The 27943-nt window shown below is 44.5% G+C and overlaps 1 protein-coding gene across 1 annotated transcript; it reads right to left on the bottom strand.

The window, feature by feature from the left end:
- Positions 1 to 182: 182 nt before the first annotated feature.
- On the bottom strand, positions 183 to 27408 carry ppp1r13bb (protein phosphatase 1, regulatory subunit 13Bb). Its single transcript, XM_061091772.1, has 18 exons — positions 27080 to 27408; positions 26656 to 26812; positions 19754 to 19901; positions 18486 to 18605; positions 16981 to 17051; positions 13114 to 13215; positions 11499 to 11673; positions 10657 to 10856; positions 10406 to 10570; positions 10057 to 10249; positions 6794 to 6927; positions 5327 to 5783; positions 3657 to 4444; positions 3434 to 3571; positions 3152 to 3285; positions 2875 to 3041; positions 2070 to 2269; positions 183 to 1166 (listed from the first exon to the last, which is right to left on the bottom strand). The coding sequence occupies exons 2-18, from the start codon at positions 26662 to 26664 to the stop codon at positions 1125 to 1127; spliced, it is 3243 nt and encodes a 1080-aa protein (XP_060947755.1). The 5' UTR covers positions 26665 to 26812; positions 27080 to 27408; the 3' UTR covers positions 183 to 1124.
- Positions 27409 to 27943: the final 535 nt, after the last annotated feature.

Raw genomic sequence — 27943 nt, 5'->3', positions numbered from 1 at the left:
TTCCCATATAATAATCCCTGAAATACCAAAAGTTACAGATATCTAAGGTTTGTAACTTCCCTTCAGATGCTCTCTCCTTGTATTTGGCAGCTTCTGATTTGGTAAGTGAAATACTGATGATTTTTAAAAAATCCATTTCCATGACGAAATCTAAACTGCAACACAAAAATATAAACACAATGTAAATGTTCGCTTAAACCACAGACTGTTTATAAAGATGGACGACAGGACCATCTCAAGATGCAGTCGGTGATTCAAACAGTTTAATACATCTTGAAATATATAACAGAACAAAAACAGATTATTGTCAGGAGCCTCAAATCTTTTCAAGTTGCAGCCAAACATCTTGAACTGAACAGAGCAAACAAACTGGTGTCGTTTTGGTCGTGAATGAAAACGTGTGTGAATCTTTGTTCTTCTTTGCTTTACACTGGATTTGCTTTGTCTGGTCTGTGACGTTTCTATTTTCCTGCTCCATGAGAAAATCTGGAAGGATTCAGCGTCTCTGCCGGGTCTTAGGGAGTCGCTGAGATAAAATATTTGAATCTATATATTTTCATCTTTGGTGGTTGGACGATCACACTGATCACAACCTCCTGTGTGTGTGTGTGTGTGTGTGTGTGCTTCTTTGTGCCGGGGATCAAACTGACATGAAAGAAAACTGCAACTTCTCACCATTAGCGATGATTTTTCTCGTCATCATATAAACGCAAATAAAGCGCCGGCTCCATCAGGGAGGAGACGACTGAGGAAGTGTGAAAACTGCAAGAAATACTGAGACGAGGGGTTAGTGTTTTATTCTTCAAGTCCACGTCTGATACAGAGTCGGGAGAAAAATCAAGTCGGGACTTTGAACAGACAAGTTGAGAGGAGTGTGTGTGGAGTGCTTGCATTTCAATGTGTGTGTGTGTCTATGCGATGGAAATATGTGTGCGTCAGAGCTCAGCGCCGACTGCTTCAAAGGAAATGGATTTTTGAGAGAAGCAGGAGGCCGGTTGGTTTTTGGGGGTTGGGAGTTGATGGGGGGGGTGGGGGAGAAGTCGGAGCGCCGTGCTCCTTTTTGTTCTCTGCTCTTGGTTTGTGTCGCTGGTCCAGCTGCTCGCCGCAGGTCGCTGGAGGAGACGCTACGCCAGCGAGCGCTGACGAGGTTTGATGCGAGGGTAGAGCTGCAGGAGAGGAACAGAGAGAAGAGAGGAACAGAAAGAGAGAAGAGAGGAACAGAAAGAGAAATGTTTAATGACTCCCTCGTGTTTGTTATCACTTAGGTTGTTACTTGACTGTCTTGTTTTGCTCTATTTCTAATAAGCACCATTAAATAGATAGATAGATATATTACTTCATTCATCCCCAAAGGGAAATTAAGTCGTCATAGCAGCCGGTATATTTGAATACAATAAAATACAATAAAGTAGAATAAAATAAAAAATATTAAGGTCGAAAGAATAAAATCAGAAACACAAGATAAATAGGTGGATAAGGTGCATTGGCGAGATGATGGTAATAGTACTGATGATATGATGGTAATGTTATTGTTAGACAGTATATAAAAATAGTACAGTGTATATAGTATAACATAATATATATTTATATATGATAGTAATTATACCAATATAATAGCAGTATATAGTAATAATGGCAGCAACAGTATATATAATAATAATAGTAAATATAACAATAATAATAATAATAACAGTAACATGTACACATGTATAAATATGTGTATATAGACTTATATATACAAAGAATATACAAAGAGTATGATATAATATGATATGATGTTCTGTTCTTGTTCTAGTGTGGCTCGAGCAAGACGATATATCAGATTCATTCACTTGCTTTCTTTCCCCATAACCACATGAAATGATATAATGAATTGATCTTTTGTCTGAGTTCTGTCAAAATGAACAGTGAAGCCATGATGTCACCCAATTATTGTAATTATCAATTTTTTTTCTGATCCTTTTCTCAAACTTTCAACACAAATACTTGAAAAGGGATGAAAATAATCCATCAATTAATCCAAGTAGTTAGATATTCATTCTCCCAGACAGACGGCGCTCGGTGTTTACCCCGATCAGGTTGCGTGGCACGAAGCCCTCGTTGTCCTCGAGCCGCGCCCACCACCAGTCCGTCTCGCGGTCGTCCTGCCGCCGCACGATGGTGATGGGGTCGCCCTCGCCGAAGGACAGCTCGTCCTGGTTCTGGGCCTCGTGGTCCCAGAGAGCGTAGACCGTCCCCTTGTTCATCACACCCAACTTCTCCTGAACTCCTGCACCAGAGACCGACCGAGAAGAGACAACCGTCAATATCACGATTGGACAAATCAATACATGTCTGGATAAAGTCGTCTCAGACTGTAAATACAGAGACCAAGTGTCTCAGCTGACGGTCATGATGTTTCAACCTGTTGTTATAGCGTCAAATAAACTAATTAGAATCAAACCTGCCAGAAAAATGAACACTTGAAAGAACATCAGAGTGATGAAAATGACCTAAAATGGCAGAAACCATCTTTGAGAAAAACGTTTTTGGCGTGTAACTCCACATTTATGTTTGTTGAGGATTTAGACAATTTTGTTTACACTTTTTTGAGCCGACAATAGTGGTGGGGGGAAAAATCGATTCTGTTCAGTATCGCGATATTTTTTTTTTAATACTTTATTTACAATTATATATGTAACAGCCCCTGGCTGGCAAAGCATGACGAGAAGAGTTTCAGAGTTTAAAAGATACCTAGTGTGTATGCGGAAAGGATGTTCTCCACTGCAGGAGATATAGTATTACAGCTTTTGAGGAGTTTAGGACAAACTTTGGATGTGAACTATTAGAAGTACATTTGTTCACCCTGGACTGGTTTGTTGGTTGTTTTCTCACCGTATAAAAACTGGGAGCACTGGATGAAACCCTCTTCCATTTCTTCGCACTTCTCCGCAGCCGTCTCCACGTCGCTGATGGTGCTGGCGAAGATGGCCGCGCCCGACTCCACCAACACCTTGCAGAGGTGAACGCTGTTGCAGGAGGCGGCGCAGTGGAGCGGCGTCCTGATGGGGGGGTGAAACACAAACAGGAAGACAAACACAACAGTGAGATCACGTCAAATTTAAAGGTCTTCAGTGTTTGGGTCATCGCCCGTCGCTCCTCAGACACTCACCAGCCGTCGCTGTCGGCAGCGTTGACGTTCACGCCGAAATCCAACAAGAACTTGACGATGTGGTGATGTCCGGCGCACACGGCGTTGTGCAGCGGGGTGATGCCCTCGTCGTTGGCAGTGCTTGGATTCTCCACCTGGAAAAGAAGGAAGACGGATCGATGAGCATATCATACTACGTCATGTTAACAACACAAGCTGCATCAGATGAAAGACTCAACAGATTCCATCCATCTGTTTACCACCTTTCTACGAACAAAGCTTCCAGGATATAAAGGGACAAACCTCGTAGATGATCCTCTGCACGAGATCAAACTCTCCCTCTAAGGAGGCGTCCAGCAGCAGAGCCAGAGGGTTGAACTTGACCCTGAAGCCGTGACCTGTGCGCTCCGAGTTCGGCTTCTTCAGGTTTGTGCGTTTCTCCTGCAGCAACCAAGAGAAAACACGAGTTACATTCTGCTCTATCAACGGTATTTTTTTATAAATATATTCTTTCTGCGTCTTTCACCAGAGGCTGCGAGGCCGCCATGCCGCTCTCCTCCGGGGTCGTGACCTCCAGCAGCGGGCTCGGCAGCGACGCCTCCGAGGTTCCCACGTTGTTGTTGTTGTCGTCTTCGGCTTCCTCCTCCTCCTCCTCCGCGGGATCCTCCAGCCCTTCTGGCGACGAGGGCAGCGGATCGTTGGCGTTGGCGTCAGACGACGGAGGTGAAGCCTCAGAGCCCAGCTCCTCTGCCCCAGGGGGGGGCGGTAGCGGCATACCGGACGGGAGGTTGCCATTGTCTGTATCAGCCCCAGAGTCGGCGCCCAGGTACCCGGGGGGAGTGGCCGGCTGATAGAACGGCGTTCCGCTCCCGGCCCCGTTGCCTCCTCCTGATCCACCGACTCCGTTCCCCTCGATGCCTCCGGCCAGAGTGTTGAATCTCTGGTAGAGCAGTTTCTGGATGTTGGGTCCGCTGGGCCCCTCCGGCTCGGTGATGGAGCTGCGCTTCTTGAGGGGTCTCGGGGCGTTGGCCAGCTTCTTACGGAGCACCTCGAGGTCGGCGTCGCTTTGGTAGCGCAGCGGCGAGTGGACCATGGGCGTGAGCTTCGTGGGGCTGAGAGGTCGCGGGATGTTCTCCACGCTGGGAGGAGGCGCCGAGGGCTCCAGGTGCTGGAAGCCGTCGGGCTCGTCAACTCCTTCGTCCAGATGGTCGTCGCTGGGGGGGCCGTGGAGCAATGGGAAGGCCCCCCCCGCCTGGACGAAAGGCAGTGGCGACGGGGGGGTCGAGCTAGAGGGGAGCACAGGCTTTCCGTAAACTAGAGACAAAGAGAGAGAGGAAAGAACATTGAGGTAAATGAAACTAGAGCAGCAGCCAATCATAATTCTATAAGTCTATACATGTATCTATTATTCATTTTATTAATTAACTGATTGGTCAGGAAGACTGATATGTGTGTGTTTAGTCACTTAGTCACACACACACACACACACACACACACACACACACACACACACACACACACACACACACACACACACACACACACACACACACACACACACACACACACACACACACACACACACACACACACACACACACACAATTAAAGGGGGGGGTTACAAAGTGAAGATAGCTGTACAAGAGCATGTGAGTGTGTGAGTGTGTGAGTGTGTGTGTGTGTGTGTGTGTGTGTGTGTGTGTGTTCTCTCTCTCTTGCTCGGCCAGATTCATTTACTTCTTAATCGACATGTCAGAACGCCAACTCTCAGAGAAAATTGCAGCCAGGATTGCACTTTACTCAGAGTTTGAGAGAAAAACTAACCAAAGCCAAAAGTGATTCATTTTTTTTTTTTTGTGAGGTTTCCCCTGGTTACAGTTTGTGTGTGGGGGGGGGGGGGGGGGGGGTAAAGAATCAAGCAGAACAGCCAACGGTACCGAACTCTCCTGAACCCAAATATTTAAAACTTGCGTTCTAAACCTGATATCCACACTTTAACTTTGACTCTAAACTAAAATCAACTGCTGACAAATTGTTTTACCATTAGCAAGTAATTTAAACACGATTGTATATGAATCATTCAATCATATAAGCAGCTGTTTCTGTATCAATCAATGGAATCAGGAAAACCCAATTTCTCTACTGAACCTTCCCGATCAGGCCTACATCGAACTGGAGCATCTGTTCATCACTCACCAGCTTTGAGCGCGGGCTTGAGTGGCTGGCTCTTTGGCGCCGCCTGCTGGAGGTACATGTGATAGATGGAGCTGGAGTTCATGGTGGGCGGACCTTTCCGGGGCGACTGGGGCCGCGACCCTCTGTCTGGGAGGAAGGGCCGCACGGCCACAGCGGGGGGCGGGTCGAGGCGCTCGCTCAGCCCGGGGGGGAACAGGGGCATGTTGGGCTGCAGGGGGGGGCTCGGCGGCACCGAGATCCGCTGCTGGATCTGCTGGGAGGATGAGCCCGTGGAGGAGGGGGCGTTGCGGGGCCAGGCGGGAGCCGGCGGGTGTGGGAGGGGTCGAGGAGGAGGAGGGACGTCCTTCCGGCGCTCCAAGGAGCTGGCGGAGTTGGCGGTGATGAGGTGGGAGCCGTAGGGAGGCGGCTGGGGCTTGGAGATGGCCGGGGAGGAGACGGACATTTTGGATTCTAGCACCTGTGGAGAAGTGACACACATCACACACGGAAAATATGATCACAGACAGAGAAATTAGACCTTAAGGTTAGGGTTGCAAAGGTGCGGAAACTTTCCATGGGAAGTTAAGCTCGGGAATTTTGAAAAAAAAAAAAAAATGAGCAAATTAAACGCTGAGCAATAAAAACATCATTCAAAACTCTATTTTAAAGATGTATGGAATGCAGCACACACTGCACGTTGAGTTTCAACCCTCCACTGTGCATTTTTCCATCACATGCACAGATAACTCCCAGCATCCTTCACTCTACAGCAGGGCTGATTGAGGCCTGCTGTAGTGTGCAGGACGAGTCAGGTAAGTTTCGATGATATTACTGGAGAAAATATATTAGAATGCTGATTGAGGATTGTTCATCTGTTCATCTAGCATATTTCCATCCATTTATCCATCAATTGTAAAATATTTTTACAGACGATTCCAATTGTTTGGCTAACTATTAATATCTCTGGCATTGCATTAGTGTTATTTTACAAACTTTTTTCTCATCTTATTCTACAGAACGTGCACTCTCTCATGTGTGGAGACATGTCACTCCATCCAATGTAGAAGGAAAGGCTGTGTACATTTGCAAATACTGTGCAAAGACCTATGTTAAGAATGACACAAAGATGCAGAATCATATAGTCAAGTGCCCAAAGTTTCCTCAGGACTCAAATCAGCCTATGACAAAACAAAATGTTCATATTTATGTCTGTATATGACAAGGTAAACACAGTTAGTATAAATTACCCACAACATTTCCAGTTCATTCCCGTTAATTCCCGTCAATTCCCGTATATTCCCGTATATTGCAGTATATTCCCGTTAATTCCCATGGAAAGTTTCCAAGTTTGAATATTCCCGGGATTTTGCAACCCTACTTAAGGTTCAATACAAAATGTCTAAGGGTGTGACATCACAAACAGATACAGAAGAAGAAGATTCTCGCAGACATCACTGAGGATCAAAATAAAAATAAAAAACAACCGACCTTTTCTGCACTGGGAGTGACGGGCGAGCCTGTGGGGGGGCTTTTCCCATGGGCATCAGAGCCCGAGTTTCTTCTCTCTGGAAGCTTCAGAGTTGTGTTCGTCTTCCCAAGAGTCGGCCAACCAGGGTCGTTAGCTGCGGCACAAACAGGAAACAGTGAGAGGACGAAGAAGAGGAAATAAAAACCTTCTCCAGTGAATGACGGGATGGAGGAAGCAGGAGATTCTAGTCCAACCAGAACTAGGTCCAAATGGTATTTTATCTTTAATATTGGAAAAGGGTTATTATCAACTACACACAGTGGAACGCCTGTGGTTTTCTTTTCAACAGCATGTGAGTGTGTAGGACTTTAATCACATACTGCAGGTTTGTTGTACCATTTAGACCTAGGATTGGTATTTAATGGAGGGTTCAGGATTTTGAGAAGTCTATCCTATTAACCAGACACTACTCAAACTCTTCTTGGTGCTTTTTTGTGAGCTTCAATTTGGCATCTTTCACATTTATAAACACACAATGAGAGGAACAAAAGCAGTTCTATTAAAATCACTCATTCCTTTCAAAAAGCTTAAAGGCGGAAAACAAATTTCCCATATTAGCATTTGATCATTTTCTATCTTTTTCTAGATTTTCTAAATGTCCATCCTCTGTTGAAGGTCCAAGTTTCCAAACACCTCCCAAAATCTCGTTATTTCTTTTAAGTTGTCCAACCTTCTTCTACTTTTATTCACCACAGACTAAAGGTTTCAAGAGGACTTAGTTATTGATCAATAGGACAAAAATCCTGAGCCGTCGCTTCACAGCAGTGATGATAATGAATGTGTTAATCTTCCATGTGCATGTGTAGTGCGGAACAAATTTGGAAGATTCATGGATGTACAATGAGTGCTGCTGTTAACGTCAACACTGTTTCTGAAAAGAAATCTGCAAAATAAAAGAAATGCATATTTAGTCGGCGAGGAAAGGGTGAAAGGAAAGCAGATGGAAAAAGAAACAGTGAAACAACAGCGATAGGTTTGGTGCAGTTTGATGGGATCCCAGAAACCTGAACGCCAATTATCATACTTTGGATTTCCGATTTTCTATATATAACCTATTGTAAGTTAAATAATCGACACAATCTATAGTTGGTCTGTATACGTTTGGACACAGATTCTACCATCAGAGTCTAACAGGGGAAAAGGTTGATCTGGGTCTTGATAGGTTTTCAAGTGTGAAATTTGATGTTCGATGAACATTAACCATGCACAAGTTAAAAATTCCTTGTGCATGAAAAGTGACGACTAGAATGCTTCTCACAGCCTACTTGTTATGAGGATGTGGTATGAAGGTTAGAGGGGCGGGGGAATTAGAGCCCTAATATTCAGGACTGCTGTTTAAACCTATTAAGGCACTGAACCTTCTCAGAAGTGTACAAACACACACAGGATCAGCAGTGTGCGAGGAATGTCAATTATAATCAGGAGTGTAAAACCTCTGCAGAGTAGGGATGCAATGGTCCGCTGTGTTCCAGTGTTCAGGCAAATACCAATTACATGGATTCAATATAGACATAAAGCCTGTGTGGTTCATTTGTGTCTATCAGTGGTATTGTCCACATTCAACAAATTAAACAATCTCTAATTTGAACAATAAGTATCAATACTGATGCTGCAGTTACAAATTGCGTGTATGTGCTGCGTGTAGCAGAGACACATCACAGAGAAACAGTCTGATCGAGTGACGAAAGAAGCGCTGACAGTAAAAACATTACAGATGTTTTAACGGGTCACGGACAGAAGGGTCAAACGTGTTAGACAGAGAGCGACACAGCAGAACTCCAAGTTCTAAGCCCTTTTATCTTACATAAATTAAAATAAATCGTTCAAATCAATGTGAAACTGTGTCGGGACAAGACAGCATGAAAATTGAGTTTGCCCGCAGTGAAATCTAACATTAAAGATCAAAGTGAGAGCTCCGCCGACACTGAGCCAACACACGTCTTTTCTTTTCAAAATGTTCGGTGTAATTGGTAACACTGGTGTTGTCACGAGTTTTTTACTCTGTGGGAGACTTTCCAAACCAAGGCATCCCTACTGCAGATGGCAGCCAAGTGTTTCAAGACGGCATTTTCCATACTTTGACGTAATTAGACGATCCACGGTGGACACACTACAAATGAAATGTCAGCATGTCCTGTTTCCTTTGATGCACAGGCACGGAAGTTTAAAAAATGCCAAACAAGAATCTCCTTCAAAGCCGTCAATCAATTTGTTGTGAGACTGCTGGAGAAAATCATCAGTGTCCCATCACCTTTAAATCTGACAGATTCTGTGGGATTTAAACACAGCAGTAGCCTGTAGGGAGATCATGGTGTGATATGGAAGAACCCAGCTTTACATTCCCAGCCAATACATGGAAACAAGCGACTTGTTTATCTTTAAATAAGCTGATGTGATTGTGACAAGATATGGTTGTTAAAAAAAAATGGAGTAATAACTCTAGCGCATGCTGAGGATCCTGTGCTACAATCGAGAGAGAAGGTTCAGAGAGCGCCACCTCTCTGCTGGTGTGGCACAGTGCACTCACGGGACAGGCCGTCAGAGCCAGTGGAGGCTCCAGGGCCTGGGTGGGATTCTGGAAGGGCCGGGGGTACCGGGTCCACAACGATGTCTAAATCAGACACCTTCCAAGGGCCGGGGGGCTTTCGCACACCGTCTGCCCCGGGAGAGTTTCCCACCCCACCACCACCCACCCACCAACCCCACAGTGACACAGAGACGTCACAGAGACAGGACAGCACAGACACATGAGAGGAAGAAGACAGACAAGGGAGGGATTCACGGTTTACACAACACAGGAAAGAGAGTGAGGTTAGAGCGGGAGAAAAAAGAAAAAAGAAATAGCAGAAAAAATTAAGTCCAGGCGGAGAATTCTCGAGAAGTCAGGTCGGGGGAAAGAAACATATAACAGCGGGGGCCCATGAGGGAATTCCAGTCACAAGGCGTTCATGCAAAGATGTGTTAAATGTGTAGTGGTGTAAGACGTCTGCAACTGGGTTGACATGAAGCCAAACTACTCTGTCCTGAATGTAGGAACTATCTTCTCAGCTGTTGTTTCCTACTTTAATGTCACTTCCTGCTTGTGTGATGAGGAAAACTCAATTAAAATGCATCCTAAAGAAGAGAAAATAACCTGGTTTCAACTACTACACTTCACTTTTGTGATTTCAAAGTTCTCGCATTCTAGGAAAAAAACAATTTAATTTTATGGGACTTATCCAACCTGACTTGGTGCGGCCGTGGTTGGCTTGATTATTGACACCCAGGGTCTGAGGCTTCAGTGGATCGGGTGGCATGGTGTAGCCTCCTTCCGGTCGGCCTGATACCGGGACCTGGATGTACGGCCCCACAGCGGCGACGCGGCCCAGAGTCCCAGGAGCCGGCTGTGGAGAGGGAGGCCCGTTGGCTCTGTTCAGCTGCAAGAGATCAGAGTCAGAAGAGTCTCAAACAGAAACATCAGCTGAAAGATTTAATTGTCTGAAGTGAGGTCTTAAGGAGACAGGGACTTTCGTCAGAAGAATTTCAGCTAAAACAATCTTAGGTGGATGTGTGTTAAGCGTTTCTAGTCTTACAGGGAGGTTTTCTTTTTGACGTGCCTCAGCTTTTTTCTTGTAGAGACGTTCCCGCAGCTCACTGATGCGCTTGTCCATGAGCGTCACCTCCATGTTGCGCTTGTTCAGAAGCTCCTTCTGCTGCTGCAGCTTGCTGTTCTGCTCGTGGTTCAACTTGTTCCGAATCTGAGGATGAAAAACCGGGAATCAGATTCACCGGAACAAGATGGATGGTAGAACCAATAGAATCATTCACTAGATGTTGCAGTTACCTGAAGCTCCTGGTAGAGCTTACGGAGCTCCAGGGCTGCGACGCCGGTTACTTGGCCGCCCAACACGGTCTGTATGCCGTTGAGCTTCCCTCTCCTCAGGTCCTCCAGCTGCACGCTGAGCTGCTCCACCCTGAGCACAGCAGATTGCAACTCTGCCTGCTTCTCTTGGAACAGGCTGCTGACCTGCTCAATCTCTACAGCTGCGTAGGTGAAACAATACATAGGTGAGATCACTGTGGGGAGATAGCTTTTGATTTAAATCATCAGATTAGATGGGTGTTATTTGTTAGAAAACCCCGGATATCGACTGTTTCTCAAAATGTACGATTCATAAAAGGTAAAAACATTATTTCTTTAAGAAAAGCTAATTGCACAAAAGATCAATTCTCAACACTGGGATTATTTGAATTTGAAATTGGGCTAGAGTTTCTAAATGTTTGAATATAAAGTTTGAGATATTAAGAGATTTAAAGTGTTTGAAAAGGGCAAAAAGTTCACAGATAAGGGTCATGAACTCTAACTCTAACATTATATACATATAAGGAAACGGACGGAGGAAGGAAGAAATGTCAACAGTGGTGGAACTTTTTGAGGAGCGACTTAAATTTGTTGGTAAGAACCTAGAGGCGTCTATATGATGTCACCTTAACTGTGCACAAGGACAAACAGACTCTTTCTTATGAGGTATATTTTCACAACCTCCTCCACTGTCGCCATGTTTGTTGTTGTTAGAAACCCAACAGTGAAGTTTCTCTTTTTGTATAAATTAGCCCTTACTGTGAAAACGTGTGAATCCTCATGTTAAAGCGATCAGATCGTGTAAATACTGTCAGTATACGTACACAAGTTGCCGTTGATGACCTTGCTGTAGTCCACCTGGCCTCTCATTGCCCGGATCTTCTTGAGCTTTGCCTCCTGGCTCTCCACCCGGTCCTTTAGCCTCTGCAGCTTCTCGCTCTCCGACACGGTTTGCTGCTGGCGCCGCTCCTGCTGCTTCAGGTAGCGCAAACGTTGCTCCTTCAAAAGAACGAGACAGAGATTCAATGTAAAAACAAGGTGCAAAATTGTGTTTAACTGCAAGATTGTCCAGAAATATAAATGATAAAAGCTTTTGAATGTTCCGTCTGGTCGACAAGTCAAAAACAACAACCCTTGGCTTCCATGGATGTGAAACCGGCATGGCACCACCATCCCAAAGCTGACAAGACATCCGCCATGTCGTAAAACTGGGCTAAACCCTTCTAGTGTATGCACTAAGTGAAATGCTGCGCTGTGTCGAGACTGTCTGAAGGCTGAAGACGGGGTCAGATGACTTCATCTCTCTTCCCAACCGAGAATTGCTCCAGTTAAGGTCCTAAAATAGGAGCTGACAGGCCCAGGTTTCCAAATGACTGCAGGCGCTTCAAGTGGGCCTACTTCTCAGACGCCACAACAAAGTCAATAAGTAGTCTTTCTCTCGCCGGGTCTTCAGTGGGCTTCATCTTGCTTGACTGCTAACCACAGGCGCGGTGGTCAGACTGACTTATAGAGCACTGGGACGCCACAGAGACCGACGGGGGGGGAACTGGTTGTGTGGTGGTTTGCCACCAAACTCCAGCTTGAAATCTACTTTTAATTATTCCGAGCGACGGTATCCTCTGTGTTTGATATTGCTGTACAGTCTGTGCATGAGTTCCTCTAAGCCTGAAGTATGAGTTCTGACAGAGTGGACAGTCCCCGCGCCGTGACTCATATGGCGTCCCGTCTCATTCGTGATGTAACCATTTGTTTCAGGTCATGATGGGACTCTTTGTTTCACAGTGGTGCCGCAGTCGTCTAACAGAGAGGCTCAAGGCTGTGTCCTGAAATTACCTGGCCTGCTGCAGCCTTAAGGTAATGACCTGCACTTTTCAAAGCACGCTTGTACAGTATGTGTGTGACAGCCTCCGGGCTTCTGCCAGTGTTATGGTGTTTTTGTGTTGTTGTTGTGTCGTGTCGTGTGAGTATGTCCTATATTTTGTTGCAGGTTCCTGGTTGGGTGGAGCTGGAGGCCATCAGGGAAGTGGAGGCAGCTGGCCACCGCATCCCAGAAAGATTAAAAGAGACCTGGCTCATCCTGGCAGTCAGTTGTGAGTTTTGTGTTATTAATTCAGCACTGCTTTTTGTTTGTCTGGCTCTACTTCCTGTCGGCTAAATTCTCCATTTTTGCTATCTTAATTAAATGAAAATTACTTTTTGATTTTAAAACTTCTTTTGTTTTATTTTAATCCTCACATTGCCTTCCTTGTATTTGCATTTTTGACTCCATGACTACATCAGCTGATCTTCTTCTAATATTTCTATTATAATGAGATAAATTCTTTTCAAGATTGCAAAATTCCTACAACATGCTGTTTTCCATATGTTGAATTAAAGACCATTCACATATTCATGGTATTGAGTCATGGTTATTACGAAAGAATGAAGACAGGATGTTACCTTCGCCACAAGCATCTGCTGCTGAGCCTCGATTTGCTGCTGCTGCCGTGTGGCCATCTCCTGCAGCTCTGACAGAGTGAGCTCCACACGCTGATTCCCCACCTACACACACACATACACAGGAAAAGGTCAAGACAGATCAAGGAATTAAAATCTCTAGAATCTGAGAAGTGTCTAGATACTGACATCTGACTGGTGCAGACTGAGGTGAATAATAAATGATAAAAGGACTTTATTAACATTTTCAAATGTGAGGTTGAACTCGTTGGTGCTGGGTCATTCATTCTTTTAAACATTGCAGAGGAATTTAGATTCAACGGGAGAATCAAAAAATGGTATTTAGTTCGATATGCCCAGGCTCATTTTCCCAATGGTCTCAACCTACATCATCAAAGAACAACATAAACATCTGATTGTGAGTTGTATTTTTGAGCTAATATACAAAAAGGTACGAGTAGAGAAATGCGTCTGGCATAAAAAGTTACATAAGCTCAAAATGTTGCACAGGAACAAAGCAAAAAGGGTTCAAAGAGACGAGTTGCCCAAAAAGCCATTTGCAGGAATGATTGTGAACACTGTCTGATTTCAGCAGCCAGAGGGTCAACAACAACACAGCTGCAGACGTAACAGCAGAGAGAGTCAGACTCTCCCTTCCTCCACAACAAGGCTCCAAATATCACCACGATGGGACTGTAATTGTGATGAAGAAGAGTGGAGGCTCTGAGGGGAATGTGTCACTCTGTGTTTGTGTACATGACGGAGGAGGCAGATCACCAGCGCTTGGGGAGGAGAACACTGAGCTGATATAGTGAAGATATCAAAAGACGGAGTTCACTGCATTACCCGAGTGCAAAGAGTTACCAGAGGACAATTTAGCTAGGGCAAAATAAAACATGAATCAGATTACTGTTCTGTCCAGAAGATAAAGCTTAGACAACTTCCTTTAATTAAAGTGAGGCTCAACATTTTTTTCTGGTGGCAAAGTCCAGTTTTCAAGTTTTTTTGAAAAATTACATTTAAACTGTGGAGGCAAGGCTTTAATGTTAGAAACTGATTTTCCAGAATCTTAAGTTACTACAGGTAGTGGAACGTGTTAATAAAGCATAGCTGAATAAATATATGATGAATCTATTTAATCAGCTACAATGAGCATCCAAAAAATGTTGTCTCCCTTCACAAAGCCCGATGAAGAAAGTGTACAATTGTAGTCGAGATAAAAAAAAAGGTTCACTTTCATAAACTGTTAAGATTAAATTCTCTTCATGAGCCAGAAATAAACACCACGTGTTGTTCAGATCAGAGAACAGAGGACGACTAGTGGCTATCACCTTCAATTCTGTGTGGACCCTCAAACTATCATCCTTCACACTTCTGAATTCCTCCAAGCAGCTGCAGTCACCACACTGGCAGACTGCTCAGTGAGGGAGCAGAGAACACAGTCCCAAGCGCCACCAGACATTTGCCTTTAAGAATTCTGTTCTAAGAGGGAGGAGATTACACTGGAAATGTCATGGTGTCCCCCAAATAACACTGAAAAATGTAGCACAGTGGTTTGAATACAGCATTTTAAAAGTAAAAGGATGAGTAAGAGGCATTGGAAGGATGCCACATTAGATGTCTGCTTGATATGAGCCGTAACATGTGAAGGAGACTTGGGCTAAACAAAACATGACGTGCAAAACGCACTGCTCTTCCTGGATGAGAAGAGGCAGACATTTCTCTGACTCTCTTCTCTGAATGAAACCGGATTCTTTTCTGGAGTCATTTGTGTTATATGGGTTTTGTGAAGTGAGGCAACAATAGTTTACATCTAAAAGTTTCAGTCTCATTTCAGAAAACACGCAGCACAACAGCGTTTTCCCCGACCTGGCATTTATTGAGACATTTAGATCATTTAGATCTAAAAATGTCTGAAGTGACTCAGCCCTTGCCAACTTGGAGAGAGCTGGGGAAGCCACTGGCGCGTGACAAGTGACAATTCACCCAAGGGAGAAACAGGCACACACGCACACACGCACACACACACACAAACGCACACACGCACAAAGACAGTGATAGAGAGAGTTGGAGAAACACCCAACTAAGCAGGACCATGGAGAGAGTGAGTGAGCTGCTGCCTTCAAATGGGGTTGTGTTTACCATTTTCACAATAAGAGTCCGTATGAATGCAGAAATTTCCAAAAGCTCAGGGTTCATGAGTTGTGACGTGTTTGCTAACGTTTTCAAAAATAATGAAGGCCACAGAAGTACGCTCAACATTCATGAGGGGCCATTTAGGGGTTCAGTATCATGCCAAAGACACTTCGGCATGCAGATGGGGAAGAGTGGGGATTGAACCGGCAACCTTCTTGTTGGAGAACGCCCACTCTACCCCTAGGCCACACCGCCCGATTTAACGATTTATTAGTGAGTTATAAGCATGGACAATAAAGAAATATTAATAACTATCATAATCAGATTTTTATAAATAGCAATGTTACAAAGGTTCAATAAATACTGATACACTGCCCATGAATTGTGTATGAAAAGGGAGGAGGTCCAACAGATATGTAAAACTTTGAACTTTTTATTTTTTATTTATTTTGTGGTTGCTTGACTCATCATGTCGGCTCTTGTCAAATAAAATGAGATGTTTCAGTGCTGCCAATAAGCTGTAGTCATCAATTATGGAAGCTAAAATTGTGAAATGTGAAATAGAGGAATAATGGAAACTGGGTGCGATCATTCCCTTGAGGCACCTCTGCTCTTTACAAGGCAGCGTAGCTCTCAGAGGATGATCTGCTCTGCTCGCTGGAGAGAGAGAGAGAGCCCCTAGGGTTTGGGCAGCAGCCCGTGGAAAAGCCAAAGCAATGATCCTCTTAGGACCTGTTATATCATCCAGCAGGCCGACTGGTATAATCCTCTAAATCAGATATTAGGAAGAAACTCGGACACATACGAGCATCAGCACTTGGGAGGTCATGGGGAGCCAGTCATGCAGCTGATCAAGTCTCACTCTGAGTGAATGAATGATGATAAAATAGATGTCTTTCCCTGTCGTGACAATGTGTAGGTTTGAATAGGTTAGTAGCAGGATGCTGGCAGTGGTTAGATAGAGAGTTTGGCTTGGAGAGTGGATCAATAGCTGATATCTCAGTCAATAAAAATAGCTACTAACTCAAGACTAGGGTTAAAAGATGTGGATTTTTTAGAATAATAAAAGGAATGGCTTCTCTTTGCTTCACTGCTAGAATATTTTCCTTAAAACAAACAGCACGACCCCTCCATCCCCTGCTGTGCTGGACTCTACCCTCCACCCTCAAGGTGGAATTAGTTACGATTCCTTGACCGCAACACTTTCTATTGTGAAATCTGGGACAGATGGTTGGAGAGAGGGAGGGCGCCACGCCAGAGGCTGCTCTTATCAGAGACACTCGCCTCTCTTAGCAAACTGATCCCGCAGCTAAAGAAGAACATGTACCTGGAAGAGAAACACTGACCCAGTCTGGAAATGAAATCTGCTGACACCAGGGACTGTGAGGCCACTGTCAAACACCAGCTTCATATCACAATCATTATCTACCCACAGACACAATGAGTTATATGTCATTATTGTGATGCACAAGGAAAAACCAACTGGACACCACTTTTAAATGTCATAACAGATTTTTTTAGGGGTATAAAGATTTCCCTGTAATATATGTTAAACCCTGGTTCCTATGGTGGAAAATAAAAAGGGCTCCTGCAAAGGTTCCTTGCTCCTGTAGTCAAAACACAGCTTGTGACATTAACCCAAACCCATCAATGAAAAGAGGGGACCCAAATGACGTGCTTCCTTCAAGTCCGTTTCTATTTAAGCATCCCATAAACAGACTAATGAAGTCTCACCCCGTTCTCATTGTGCTTCTCTCCTGCGTTTCCACTCCTGCGAATCGTCTGATCCTGAGACTGCTGACTCCCTGCAAAGAGAAACAGTCAGCGTCACACACACGGGCCGGGCAGACACAGACGAGTGCACACAGACGAGCGGATTGAACCATTGTCAGGAATAGTTTGAAATTTCACTGACATGATTGCACATGACAGACATATTTGAGAACGAATTTAAATGTCTTTCAATACACATTAACATATTGTGAGGCTGATTTGACCCTCTGCCTGACAACCTGTGTGCTACCCATCAGGGTCCGACATCTTACTAATGTGGGAGTATGTGTGCCATCCACAGATAGCTTGAGGATTCACTGTCTCTTCTAGATGTATGTTAAAAATAAAAACATGAATCTGTGAATTACTTTAATAGCTCAGTGTTGTATGCAAGATGTACAGTGGGTACGGAAAGTATTCAGACCCCTTTAAATATTTCACTCTTTGTTTCATTGCAGCAATTTGCAAAAATCAAAAAAGTTAATTTTATTTCTCATTAATGTACACTCAGCACCCCATCTTGACAGAAAAGTAGAAATTTTTGCAAATTTATTAAAAAAGAAAAACTGAAATATCACATGGTCATAAGTAAATGGCTGCAATGAAACAGAGTGAAACATTTAAAGGGGTCTGAATACTTTCCGTACCCACTGTATGTTTATAAATGACAGTAGCATGGCCACCCTGTACCTTGCACATGTTTAAATTAAAAACATGAATATATGAACCCGTGTAATATTTGAATAGCTTAGTATTGAATGCACAATATCAGGGTAGTTATGTTTATACATGGCACTAGGCCCAATTTAATATAAAACACAATTTTATACAATATATATAGTCCCTGTTCCATCTCTCCACCTGTTTGGGGGTCCTTGGCCTGAAATACGTTGAAGACCCCTGATGTAAAGGACACAGGGAACGATAGAAAACTGGCCAGTTGTGCTACATTTCTGAAAAAATATATAATAATCTACACAGACTTCAACTAAATTCAAAGAAAAATTAAGCATCATAGTGAGTCTCTGATCTTGTACAGATGTGGTTAGGGTGAAGGTTTTTAGGATTAGCTGCATTTTACACGTGGCTTTTTATGTGGCTAAACTCCATCCAAACACAAACACAAAAAGATTTGTGTTAATGCGATTTGTGTGTGCGAGGATTTATTCCTTCGACATGCCCCATCAAGCATCAATGACACCTTGACTCTTTGTCTTTGATATCCTTCTAAACCCTTGTTACAAAAGCATACCACATAAAAAATGTGTACTGTTACGACTCGGTTCAAAGAAAGAACAAACTGATTTTAAACCCAGGTCAGGAAAGACGAGCGATACCAGGGTGAGACAAGGAGCAAAACAAACACTGACAGCAGCATCTGTAGCTGAGCAGCAGCCAACCTTCCATTCTCCTTCAGAGAGAGAGAGACGACCCAGCTGACAGGGAAACCTCCAGCCAGTACGCACCTTGATCGCTGCTCTCCGTTGGTGAATCCTCGTGCCGGAGGAAGAACTTGACCTCTTGTTTCCGAGGTCCCCATTTCTGCAGGTGTTCGTACATCATGTGTTCGAAGGGGATGGCTCGCTCTGAGGGGGACACAGAAGTTAAGGGAAGGAGAATAATCTGATTAATTAGACACTTACACACTAAATAAGTCAAATGCACGTTCTGTAGTTGTGTCTCAGGTCAGGGGCGGCATCCTTCAGATAGACAGTTTGCGTCCCAACTAGACTGTCCCATTCTGAAGGTTTCGAAAAAAGGTTTGTAAGTTTAATACTGCTTTATAAAATTGACTAAACCACAGTAAAGGTGCCTCAAACACAAGGGAAAGTGTGTGTGTGTCTGTGTGTGTGCGCTCTACTGTCTATTATCTGTTTCATCACAATCACGTAACAACACCAACCCCTGGATACTTTTTATCCGAGCCAATTTCTGCAACCAGCCGCTTGTGTGTATGACTCTCTGGATGAGGTTTTCAAAGAAAAGTTATTTTTGGCATTTCAAGAGGACAGAGCGCTGTGGGCTCAGAGAGGCCGAGAGACAAAGAGGCCGACACAAAGACACGGAGGTTTTAGGAGGTTTCAGGGGCCGACAGACGCATTGTCAGACACCAGCCGAACACGATTGCATAACGCGGGTTAATAAAGCTCTCGGCTGGGACGTTGTTTCAGTGGAGGAGTGGCCCCCACAGCAGAAAAACGCTGATAACACCGGGCTTGTCAGCACGATGACGGCGATGGGACCAAATCGTTGGGGCTGAGTGGAAACGGTTGTGACAGTGAGGTTTGTACTGGCACGTTACCCTTTTCTGACCAACCAAAATTCTACTTCAAGGAGGTTCACGCTAATCTGATAACAGAAGCGCAACAAATCTATTTTTATAAAAACACACTTTTCTTCCTAAGAGCTTCTGTGTGATTTTCTTCCAATCAGGGAATCAAGCATGGCCCCCGATCTGCTCCTGAACTTTCTTTAATAGAGTGGTTCTTTCTACGTTAATGAGGAAAGCTGAAGGCTAGTGCTTCACAAAACTAAATTCTGGCGCTTGTGAGTGAGGTGTCGAGCTCTGTGATAATAGAGTTTCAGATTGCTTCACCTTCACGCACTCCTTTACGACACCCTCTGTTCATTCTCTTTAACACAGCACTGCACACTGCTTCATGAAATAAGTGCCGTTCGGAGTTTCAGATGAACAGGCTCCACAGCAAGCGGCACAGCTTCATCCGGATCTTACCGTTGCCTCTCCAGACCTCGGCCAGGTGGCAGCCGCTCTCGCCGGGCTCCTTGCAGAACTCGACCACGTCGCGGCACGTCGTCTCCGGGGTGATGGGCACCTCAGTCACGGCCTGTTCCCCATCACTGAGGAACACTGTCAAGATCATCTGGAAGAGGAATAATGAGGATGATCAATGATCCCACTGACGTTAAATAAGTAGGTAAATAAGTAGGTAAATAAATAGGTATTTGCCATCACATTAGATCATGAAAAGATTTAAATGAAATGAACAAAACTCATGAAAACATAAGCACAGTGGCTACATTTTTCTGTTCACCAGCCTGTTATTAGCTTGGAGCTGCTGCTGGACTCGTGCCTGTGCCTGCCACATTTCTGCTCAATATGACTAAGGCCTGCCGTAGTGTTGAACATACGCAGAGAGGCCACACATAGCAATGCAAGCCCTCACATGCTTCTGTCTTCAATCACTTGATCACAACAGTAAGAGCAAAGACCACCTTTGTCGGTTCTCAACAAATAACGTCCTACACTCTGTGGAAATAAAGAACTGAAGAGCTATACTTAATGGTAAACCACATTTACACACTTACAGTATAAATGAAAGCTGAGAGTATAAAAGCCTGGAAGTAGAGTACAAGGAGGATATGAGTGAACTTTGTCTTACTTACCTGTACCTGTAATTATCAGACTATCCTACACAATCTCAGTCCACTAGTATATAGGCGTCACAAGGAAATGTAGCTGCAAAATACAGAAGACCTTTGGACTGATCCCTATGGCACTGCCTGTTTAGTTTTCATCTTCAGTTTGAATAAAAGGGCTGAGATGATTCCACAATGAATCATACCAGTAGACTGGAAATCAGTGAACAGTTTCAAAAGATGCAAAATTGGTATTGTGATTTAAACTGCGATATTTTACATATTATTATCACTTTTAATACTGCCTGGACCACTATTTGGCAACATATATTATAGGTTTGTACAAATAATCGCAATTTGTTGCATGATAGAAAACTATACAGCTATCAGAATTAGAAATATACATCTCATTAAGCTAACACTAGCTGGGGGGTTTTGGGTATTACATCCGTTAGCAGCAACTTGTCACATTTGGAGGCAACAATTGTCATTTTAGTTGTTTAAATTGTCAATACAGGCATTTAAAATGAGCTGTGGTGTCACATATTAAAAATGTGAAGCTACAAAATTTGAGGTTATACGACTATGAATTGATGATGAATGAATTCTCAATCAGCAAATGTGTATGTAATCTCATACACACACCCACAACTTCCAAAACCTCCAACATTACTCTCAAAGGAGGAAATTGGAGGAAGGCAAATAAGGAAGAAAAAAAAATCCCCAAATCCAGATGGTCCGAGCTGATAAAAACATATCTAAGATTATTCAGTCTTGGCAAAGTCCTGACTCCCTGGGTTTAATATTTTATTTAATCCTGTAAGTCGTGAAAAAAATGTAAACCAATGAATTAATTTTCATCATTTGGCAACTTGTCTTTTTGTAAAACAAAAATGGGATCCTCTGTTTGACATGAATCAACGATTTGGTTGACACAAGGAGAAGAGCAGTAAGTAAAAAGCATGTTTTTTCGTGTAATTTGGGTTCATGGCAGGTGAGAGCCAGTCAAATGGATTAATGGAGCAGCAGACAGATTTTCATAGTTCTCTGTAGCACAAAGCACTGCAGGGGGTCGAGGTGGGCCTTCCTGTTTCACTACAGTGTCACTGCACAACAACAGATCTGTGATGAGCAGAGACCCGAAATGGAAAATCAATGACAAAGGCAGGCATTTTGGAGGGATGTTCAATTGTGTTCAGATAAAAATGTGAGTTGTTGTGGCCTTGTGCAAGTTGCATGTGGCTTCAGCCAGTTGTTAATTAAGAAAAGGGGAAATCTGGATGCTCCATGTCAGAAGCATCTCTTGTAAATGGTTTAGATGAATTTGCTATAAAGGGAAGATCTTGTGATTCAAACTTCACAGTGACTATACAAGCAATTTAAATTAAACATAAATGTCGTCTCAATCCCGTCATGACCACCTGGTCCAATGAACACACCAGTTTGTCAACATATGGATCATAGTGTTGAACTTTAGCCGACAGCTTCACTAAATCGATGGAAAATTGCAACAAGGAAAAAAAGACCTGCAAAAGGGCAAAAATTCAATCACCAACAAACAGGGTTTGACAAATGACTCATTTTTCAAGGGTCGTTCAGCACGGTGATTCTTTCAAATCAACTTTGCTTAATGAAAAACAAATATTTAAAAAGTGTAACTTGCATTACTTTACACAAGCACACCTTAGAAGGCACTTCAGCGCAGAGCAATGACGTGTGTGACTGGTATGTGCCCTCAGGGTGCATCTGCAGGTCTATAATATTTATCAGCATCTATACCACTGTCATAAATAATCTAGCTGTGGTCACCGAGGTGCCTATGGATTATGAATCCTGCACTTTCTCCGAGACAAAGTGACTCATCCTCTGTAATGACGCAGCTTTGTGATTCATTGACATTTTCTGCAGCAGCATCACGGGAACAATAAGATCATTTGTGCATCTTCCACTCAGCTAATGAGGATTGTGACAGCTCACATTTAGGCAAAAACCGAGTCGAAGCAAATGTCATCTCTTTAGGCAAATCCAACAGACAACCATCCATACCACACCATCCCTGAGCGCATGCTGCTTTTGTCTACGTCCAGAGACTAGTGATGGAAGTCACTTTGGGGACCTGATGTGCAAGAGCATTAATAGTAAAAAAAAAAGCACATTTATATAGGTAAATATGCTGTTATGTCCATATTTTACTGATAATTACTTTGCTAATCCCCAAGTTATATTTGCGTGCAAGCAGCTGCATAACAAGATACAACAGATCCCAATGAGGCCAGTCTGAACACAGATAACACTGATGCCATTATTTTAATTTGCTCCGGTGAAAAATCTAAGATTGTGAAATTAGTGTAGGGGATAAATCGTCGTACTTATATTAAATCATGTTTAGTGTAAAAAATAACATGCATTAGAAAATGTAAAGTAAAAAATTAAATTAAATATAATGGCAAACTAGACCATAGGCTCAGTTACTAAATTTCCTTGAAAATAAACTTTCAATCAGCCCAAGCATTCAACCAATCAAACACGATGAAGGGCAAATTTCTGCCTGACCGAAAACAATCGCAGAAAGCCCGCATAGAATGTTATCAAATTCAACTCTGCATCGACAGAAACATACATGTCCAAAGAGTGAACGTGCAGAAATAAACAAACTTGCTGACCTCTGAAGATACACAAACCGCCCTCACTAAGTTGCGTCTACCCATGCTCTTGGCTCTCTTGATCGCCCTCCGCTTCCTCCTGATCTCCTTCTTCGGCAGCCGGTGGTGCTCCTTTGCCCAAACGGGGTTCTCCTTGGAGAGGCTGACGAGGCCACGCAACACGATGGTCACAAACCTCTTCATCATGGCGCCGCAGCTTTTGCGGGACTCACTAGTCACTCCATGCCAAGCCGACCTCTGAAGCCGAAAGCGGCGTGCGCGTTAGAAAAGTGCTACGGAGGAGACTTGGGAGGAAAAAAAAAACACTTTCTGGATGTGAGATTCAGGAAGGGAGGGGAAGAAGGAGGGAGAGAAACAAACAGCAAGAGAGAGAGCAAGAGAGAGAGAGAGAGAGAGAGAGAGAGAGAGAGAGAGAGAGAGAGAGAGAGAGAGGGAGTCAGGTTGGCAGGGAGGGAGGAGGGGGTGGACGCCAGCAAGTCGTCCGATTGGAGGAGTGTCCCCGGGATGTGCAAGTGGCTGCAACACCAACAACTAGTGGAGAGCAGTTGGACCACAGCTGTGACTGGCAGGCAGGTCAGGACACTATCAAGTAGACTCAAGACAGAGATCATCTGTCCACTTTGTGTTGGACAAACACGACGAGAAACACATGGTGTGTCTGTCGTGCCTGATGTGTAACGCTCGAGTGAGCATCACGTGGAGGTAGGGGCATTTATCATTTAACTCCTGAGAGGGAGAGGGATGCTTGACTGGTCCGATCTTCTAGTGGGATGACTCACACAGTCACTTCCTCTCACCAGCCCCGTCACTCATTCACTCACGAGAAGGCAGAGCACGGGGAAGACAGATCTAATGCAACAGTGTTTCCTGAGAGCACAAACTTTAACGCAAAACATTTCTCAAAAAACGGCACAGACTAAAAACAAAGACCGATAAATGGAGCAGTAAAAAAAGTCTCCCCAAATTAAATCCACCATCACGTTATGACAAGAATTAGGCATGATTTTGCTGAGTCATCTGTCGTGAGCACACAAAACACTTAATCGTCCCATTCACTGAGGACAGGAGCAGGTCGCCTTTGACTAAACAGAAAGTGCTGTGTAATCTGGACAGTTCACGCAGACCAAATATGCCGAACGCTGCCCATCTGGCTAAAAATGGCCCTGGACCACATGGAGGAGAGATGAGGTCATTACGTGACAAATGACAGTGAAAAAAAAAAAAATGAACCCTCTGACCTGCCAGGTTTTTTTTTGTAAGCCGAGTTAGGACGCCGCTGTTTTACTGTGCAGGCAGAAAATGAGCAACAGATCAACTTCTAAATACGTTTCCTTCAAATAAGGTTAATTTCAAAAAGATGCTTCAGGACGACAAGTGGGAGCCACAAACCCAAGTTTAACGACAGCCGCTTTGCTATTAAAGACTAATGGAGATTTTTATGTATTTCTATTCATATTTATAACCATTCTATATTCTTTTTGCTTGAAAAGAATAAGACAAAACAATGAGAAAGCAGCAGGTCCCTGCCTGATTCAACGAGCTGTTTAAAAAAACGTCTCTTTGATTGAGAGCTGACAAATGCACATTAGAGGACGGCATTAAGAACATCTTATTAATAATGGATTCTTATTGTACAAGGAAGAAAGGTGACGTGGGCGGATGGAACAGGTGGGAGCTGTTAAATAAATCAATAACTGGCTCTTTTCATCTGTTCATGGTGACTTTGGGGAAAAGAATTCAAAGTAATACTTCAGTCACACTCATTAAATTTACGACATTACTTTTTAACAACAAATGAGTGAAGATATTACTGCCATGTTTTTGACTGGGGCCGTTTTTAACCAGCATACCCACAACCCCCTTCAAAAATGAAAAGCAAAAATAAGATGCAATGTTTATTTGTCCTGTACGTCACGGCTCCGTAGTGTGAGATTAATGCCACTTGACAATCTACTCAGCTCAGAAGTTCCCCCTTAACAACAGAGCATTAGTCGACGCAGCCACACAGACCTAGATCTGCCCGGGTCTCATTGGCTGCTTGAGTCACGCGAGAAGGCAACGCGCGCGGTGGGGCTGCCTCTCTGCCCGACTGGCTCTTTGACTCTGATAGCCTGTCGGTGCCACAGGGTGCAAACATGCACCCGGGCTGCCACCGCACTCAATCCTGTGAAATCAGTGGCAGCGGGAAAAACACAGAGTGCTGTGTACTCACTCCTGCAAACTTAATAGACTCTCCGAAGTTGTGCTCGTGACACTGCATTTTCAACCAATCATTTGTAAAAACTGATGCAAGACTGAATCACGTTCGTTCATGAAGACACCGGACTGAACCGACTGTAAACGTATCCTGCTTTTAAGTCCATGCTCCTCATCGCTGAAGGCCAAAGGGGCCGGCGGTCTATCTCTGCAGTCTCAGCACTAAAGCTAACAAAAGAAGACCCAACAAAGCGCTGCTCCGATAGAGTTGCCATTCAGGTGTTCTATTCTCTGCTACACAGAGCGTCTTGAACAATGACACCGCGGAAAACAACAGATGGAAAATAGCTCTTGACTGTACCCACTGCCTTAAATATAGAGTGTTGTTACCAGAATTACACAAAAACTAGTGGATGGATTACCACAAATATTAATGCAAGGATGTGGTAAAGATCAGGCAGGAAACCATAACAAATTTTGGTAGAGATCCAGATCAGGGGACGAGATTCAGGACATTTTCCAAGAAGATTTAAGGATCTTGATGAAACAAATCAAGCATGTTTATGGGAAAATCTGGATCTAGTGAATTTAAAGTGTGTGAGTGCCATTCACGTCATTGTTATTACAAGGAATGTGTAGAGTATGACGTTAACACATCCTATAGTCATACACAGTACTCCAGTTCCACAAACTCATTTTTGTATATTTGCAAGCATGTTCAATCTTGTGAAGAAAACCCCATTAGATTCCTTCTGCTTAAATCACATAGACGCCACACGGACCATAATCTCTGTTTGTCAAGTTGTGACAAGCAGGCACTGTAACCATCTACATGAGAAAACCTAAGTCCTGCAGCTAAATGGCCTCACGTCCCAGAGACACTGCGCCGCAGATAAAGGCACGTAGTAGAGCTAAAGTTAAGCTTTCAGGACCTGATCTCACTTACACAGTAGATTAGCGCAGCGGCGGCGGGGAGCGGCAAATGGACGGATAATCTCGTGTGAACGTGGTGAGCACGGATTGTCAGGAGTCAGGACACTGAACCGTCCCCCTTCGTGTGCACCTGGAACTTTGATGATGTTTTCACGCTGAGGAAACACATGACTATCACAAGTAGATGATGTATAATCCCAGAAGCCTGAGATTACACACTCCTCTTTGCTGCTGCTCATGTGAGGAGAGGGACACCGGGCAGTTTCCATCTTGGGCTAAACAATCAGCAGCTATTGAAGGCACTGATCTCATAATAATGAAGTGATAATCAATCATTTCCTCATGCCTCAGGGTTGCAGGGGTTGTGTGTGAGTGTGTGTGTGTGTGTGTGTGTGTGTGTGTGTGTGTGTGTGTGTGTGTGTGTGTGTGTGTGTGTGTATGTGTGTGTGTGCGTGTGTGCACTTACTGGCATCATATTGGCAGCTGTGGCAGGTCAAATCTAAGGGCATGGGCCACTTGGTCGGTTCTGTTCATCCACTTCACCGCAGTCTGCACAGACCCACCTTGTCTGTTAATGGTTTCTGCTTCCACCAGTATGACAACCAGCTGGGCCTCGGTCCTCTCTGTGAACCCAAACCAGTGACATCGTGTTAGCTGCTACACACACCGGACACTGGCAGTGTATTGAGCCCTGGCCGGTCGAAGGAACACCGGATGTAGACAGGGACCATACGCGATGGTTTAAATGGCCCAGGCGTGGCTCCGTGCAGCTGCTGCTACAAACAAGCCGACGGGCTACTCTCACTTGTAGCTAGCTCGCAAAGCAGGCAAAAAACCCCACAAGCGGTACACAACACCTCAGTGATAACACGTAATTACACAGTACTTACACTCACCACTGTCAGAGGCAAGTCATTGTGGCAGCGAGTAAATCCACGGGGGGGTGTCGGGGGGCTCGGAGCTAGCCGGACCAGCTGTCAGCCAGCCAGCTAGCTTGATCTCCAGTCAGGTGCTAGCCGCGTTAGCTGCTCTAGCGGCGGCTACAGGAGGACGATCTCCCCGCTCTCCGTGGCTCCTTGCGCCCGGTTGGGCCGCACATCGGCGCCGGCTGTCGACGGTGGTGGGCTCAAGCGAGCGAGAACGACAACATGTCCGCCCGGGACCGTGAATTCCTCCGCGGGTGGGTCGCTGCGAGCGGGCTAGCGATGGAAGTGCAAAATAGCTGAGTTCCAGTTGTTGACGGAGGGAGGGGCGGGGCCACACCGCAGCGGCAGCGGCGACGCGTTAACGTCGCTCGGTCAAGAGTGAAACGTCACGGTGATCTCCGGTGTGATCCGTGCACAGTCTCCGGTGTGATCCGTGCACAGTCTCCGGTGTGATCCATGCACAGTCTCCGGTGTGATCCATGCACAGTCTCCGGTGTGATCCATGCACAGTCTCCGGTGTGATCCGTGCACAGTCTCCGGTGTGATCCGTGCACAGTCTCCGGTGTGATCCGTGCACAGTCTCCGGTGTGATCCGTGCACAGTCTCCGGTGTGATCCATGCTTAGTCTCCGGTGTGATCCATGCTTAGTCTCCGGTGTGATCCATGCTTAGTCTCCGGTGTGATCCTGGCTCTCAACTACAATACAACAAATATATAGAGATGTGTACAAAATCTCTGCAATATACACATCTCATGTATACACAAGTGAAGGGGCGGTGGGAGCTGCAAAAGGACAGATAAGTCTCTGTTGTTTTAAAACAAGGTCCT

Source organism: Limanda limanda, chromosome 18 (assembly GCF_963576545.1).
Source record: "Limanda limanda chromosome 18, fLimLim1.1, whole genome shotgun sequence".
Classification (NCBI taxonomy): Eukaryota; Metazoa; Chordata; class Actinopteri; order Pleuronectiformes; family Pleuronectidae; genus Limanda; species Limanda limanda.
The sequence above is the reverse complement of the archived record's forward strand: the minus strand, read 5'-3'. Positions and strand labels throughout refer to the sequence as shown.

What these genes read in the sequence shown, in the direction of transcription:
- ppp1r13bb (XM_061091772.1), bottom strand. An exon ending in CGAGGTCTGGAGAGGCAACG is followed by an intron (nt 18,606 to 19,753) that starts GTAAGATCCGGA and finishes TGTCCCCCTCAG; the next exon opens with AGCGAGCCATCCCCTTCGAA. An exon ending in GCTGCCGACAGCGACGGCTG is followed by an intron (nt 3,042 to 3,151) that starts GTGAGTGTCTGA and finishes CCCCCCCATCAG; the next exon opens with GACGCCGCTCCACTGCGCCG.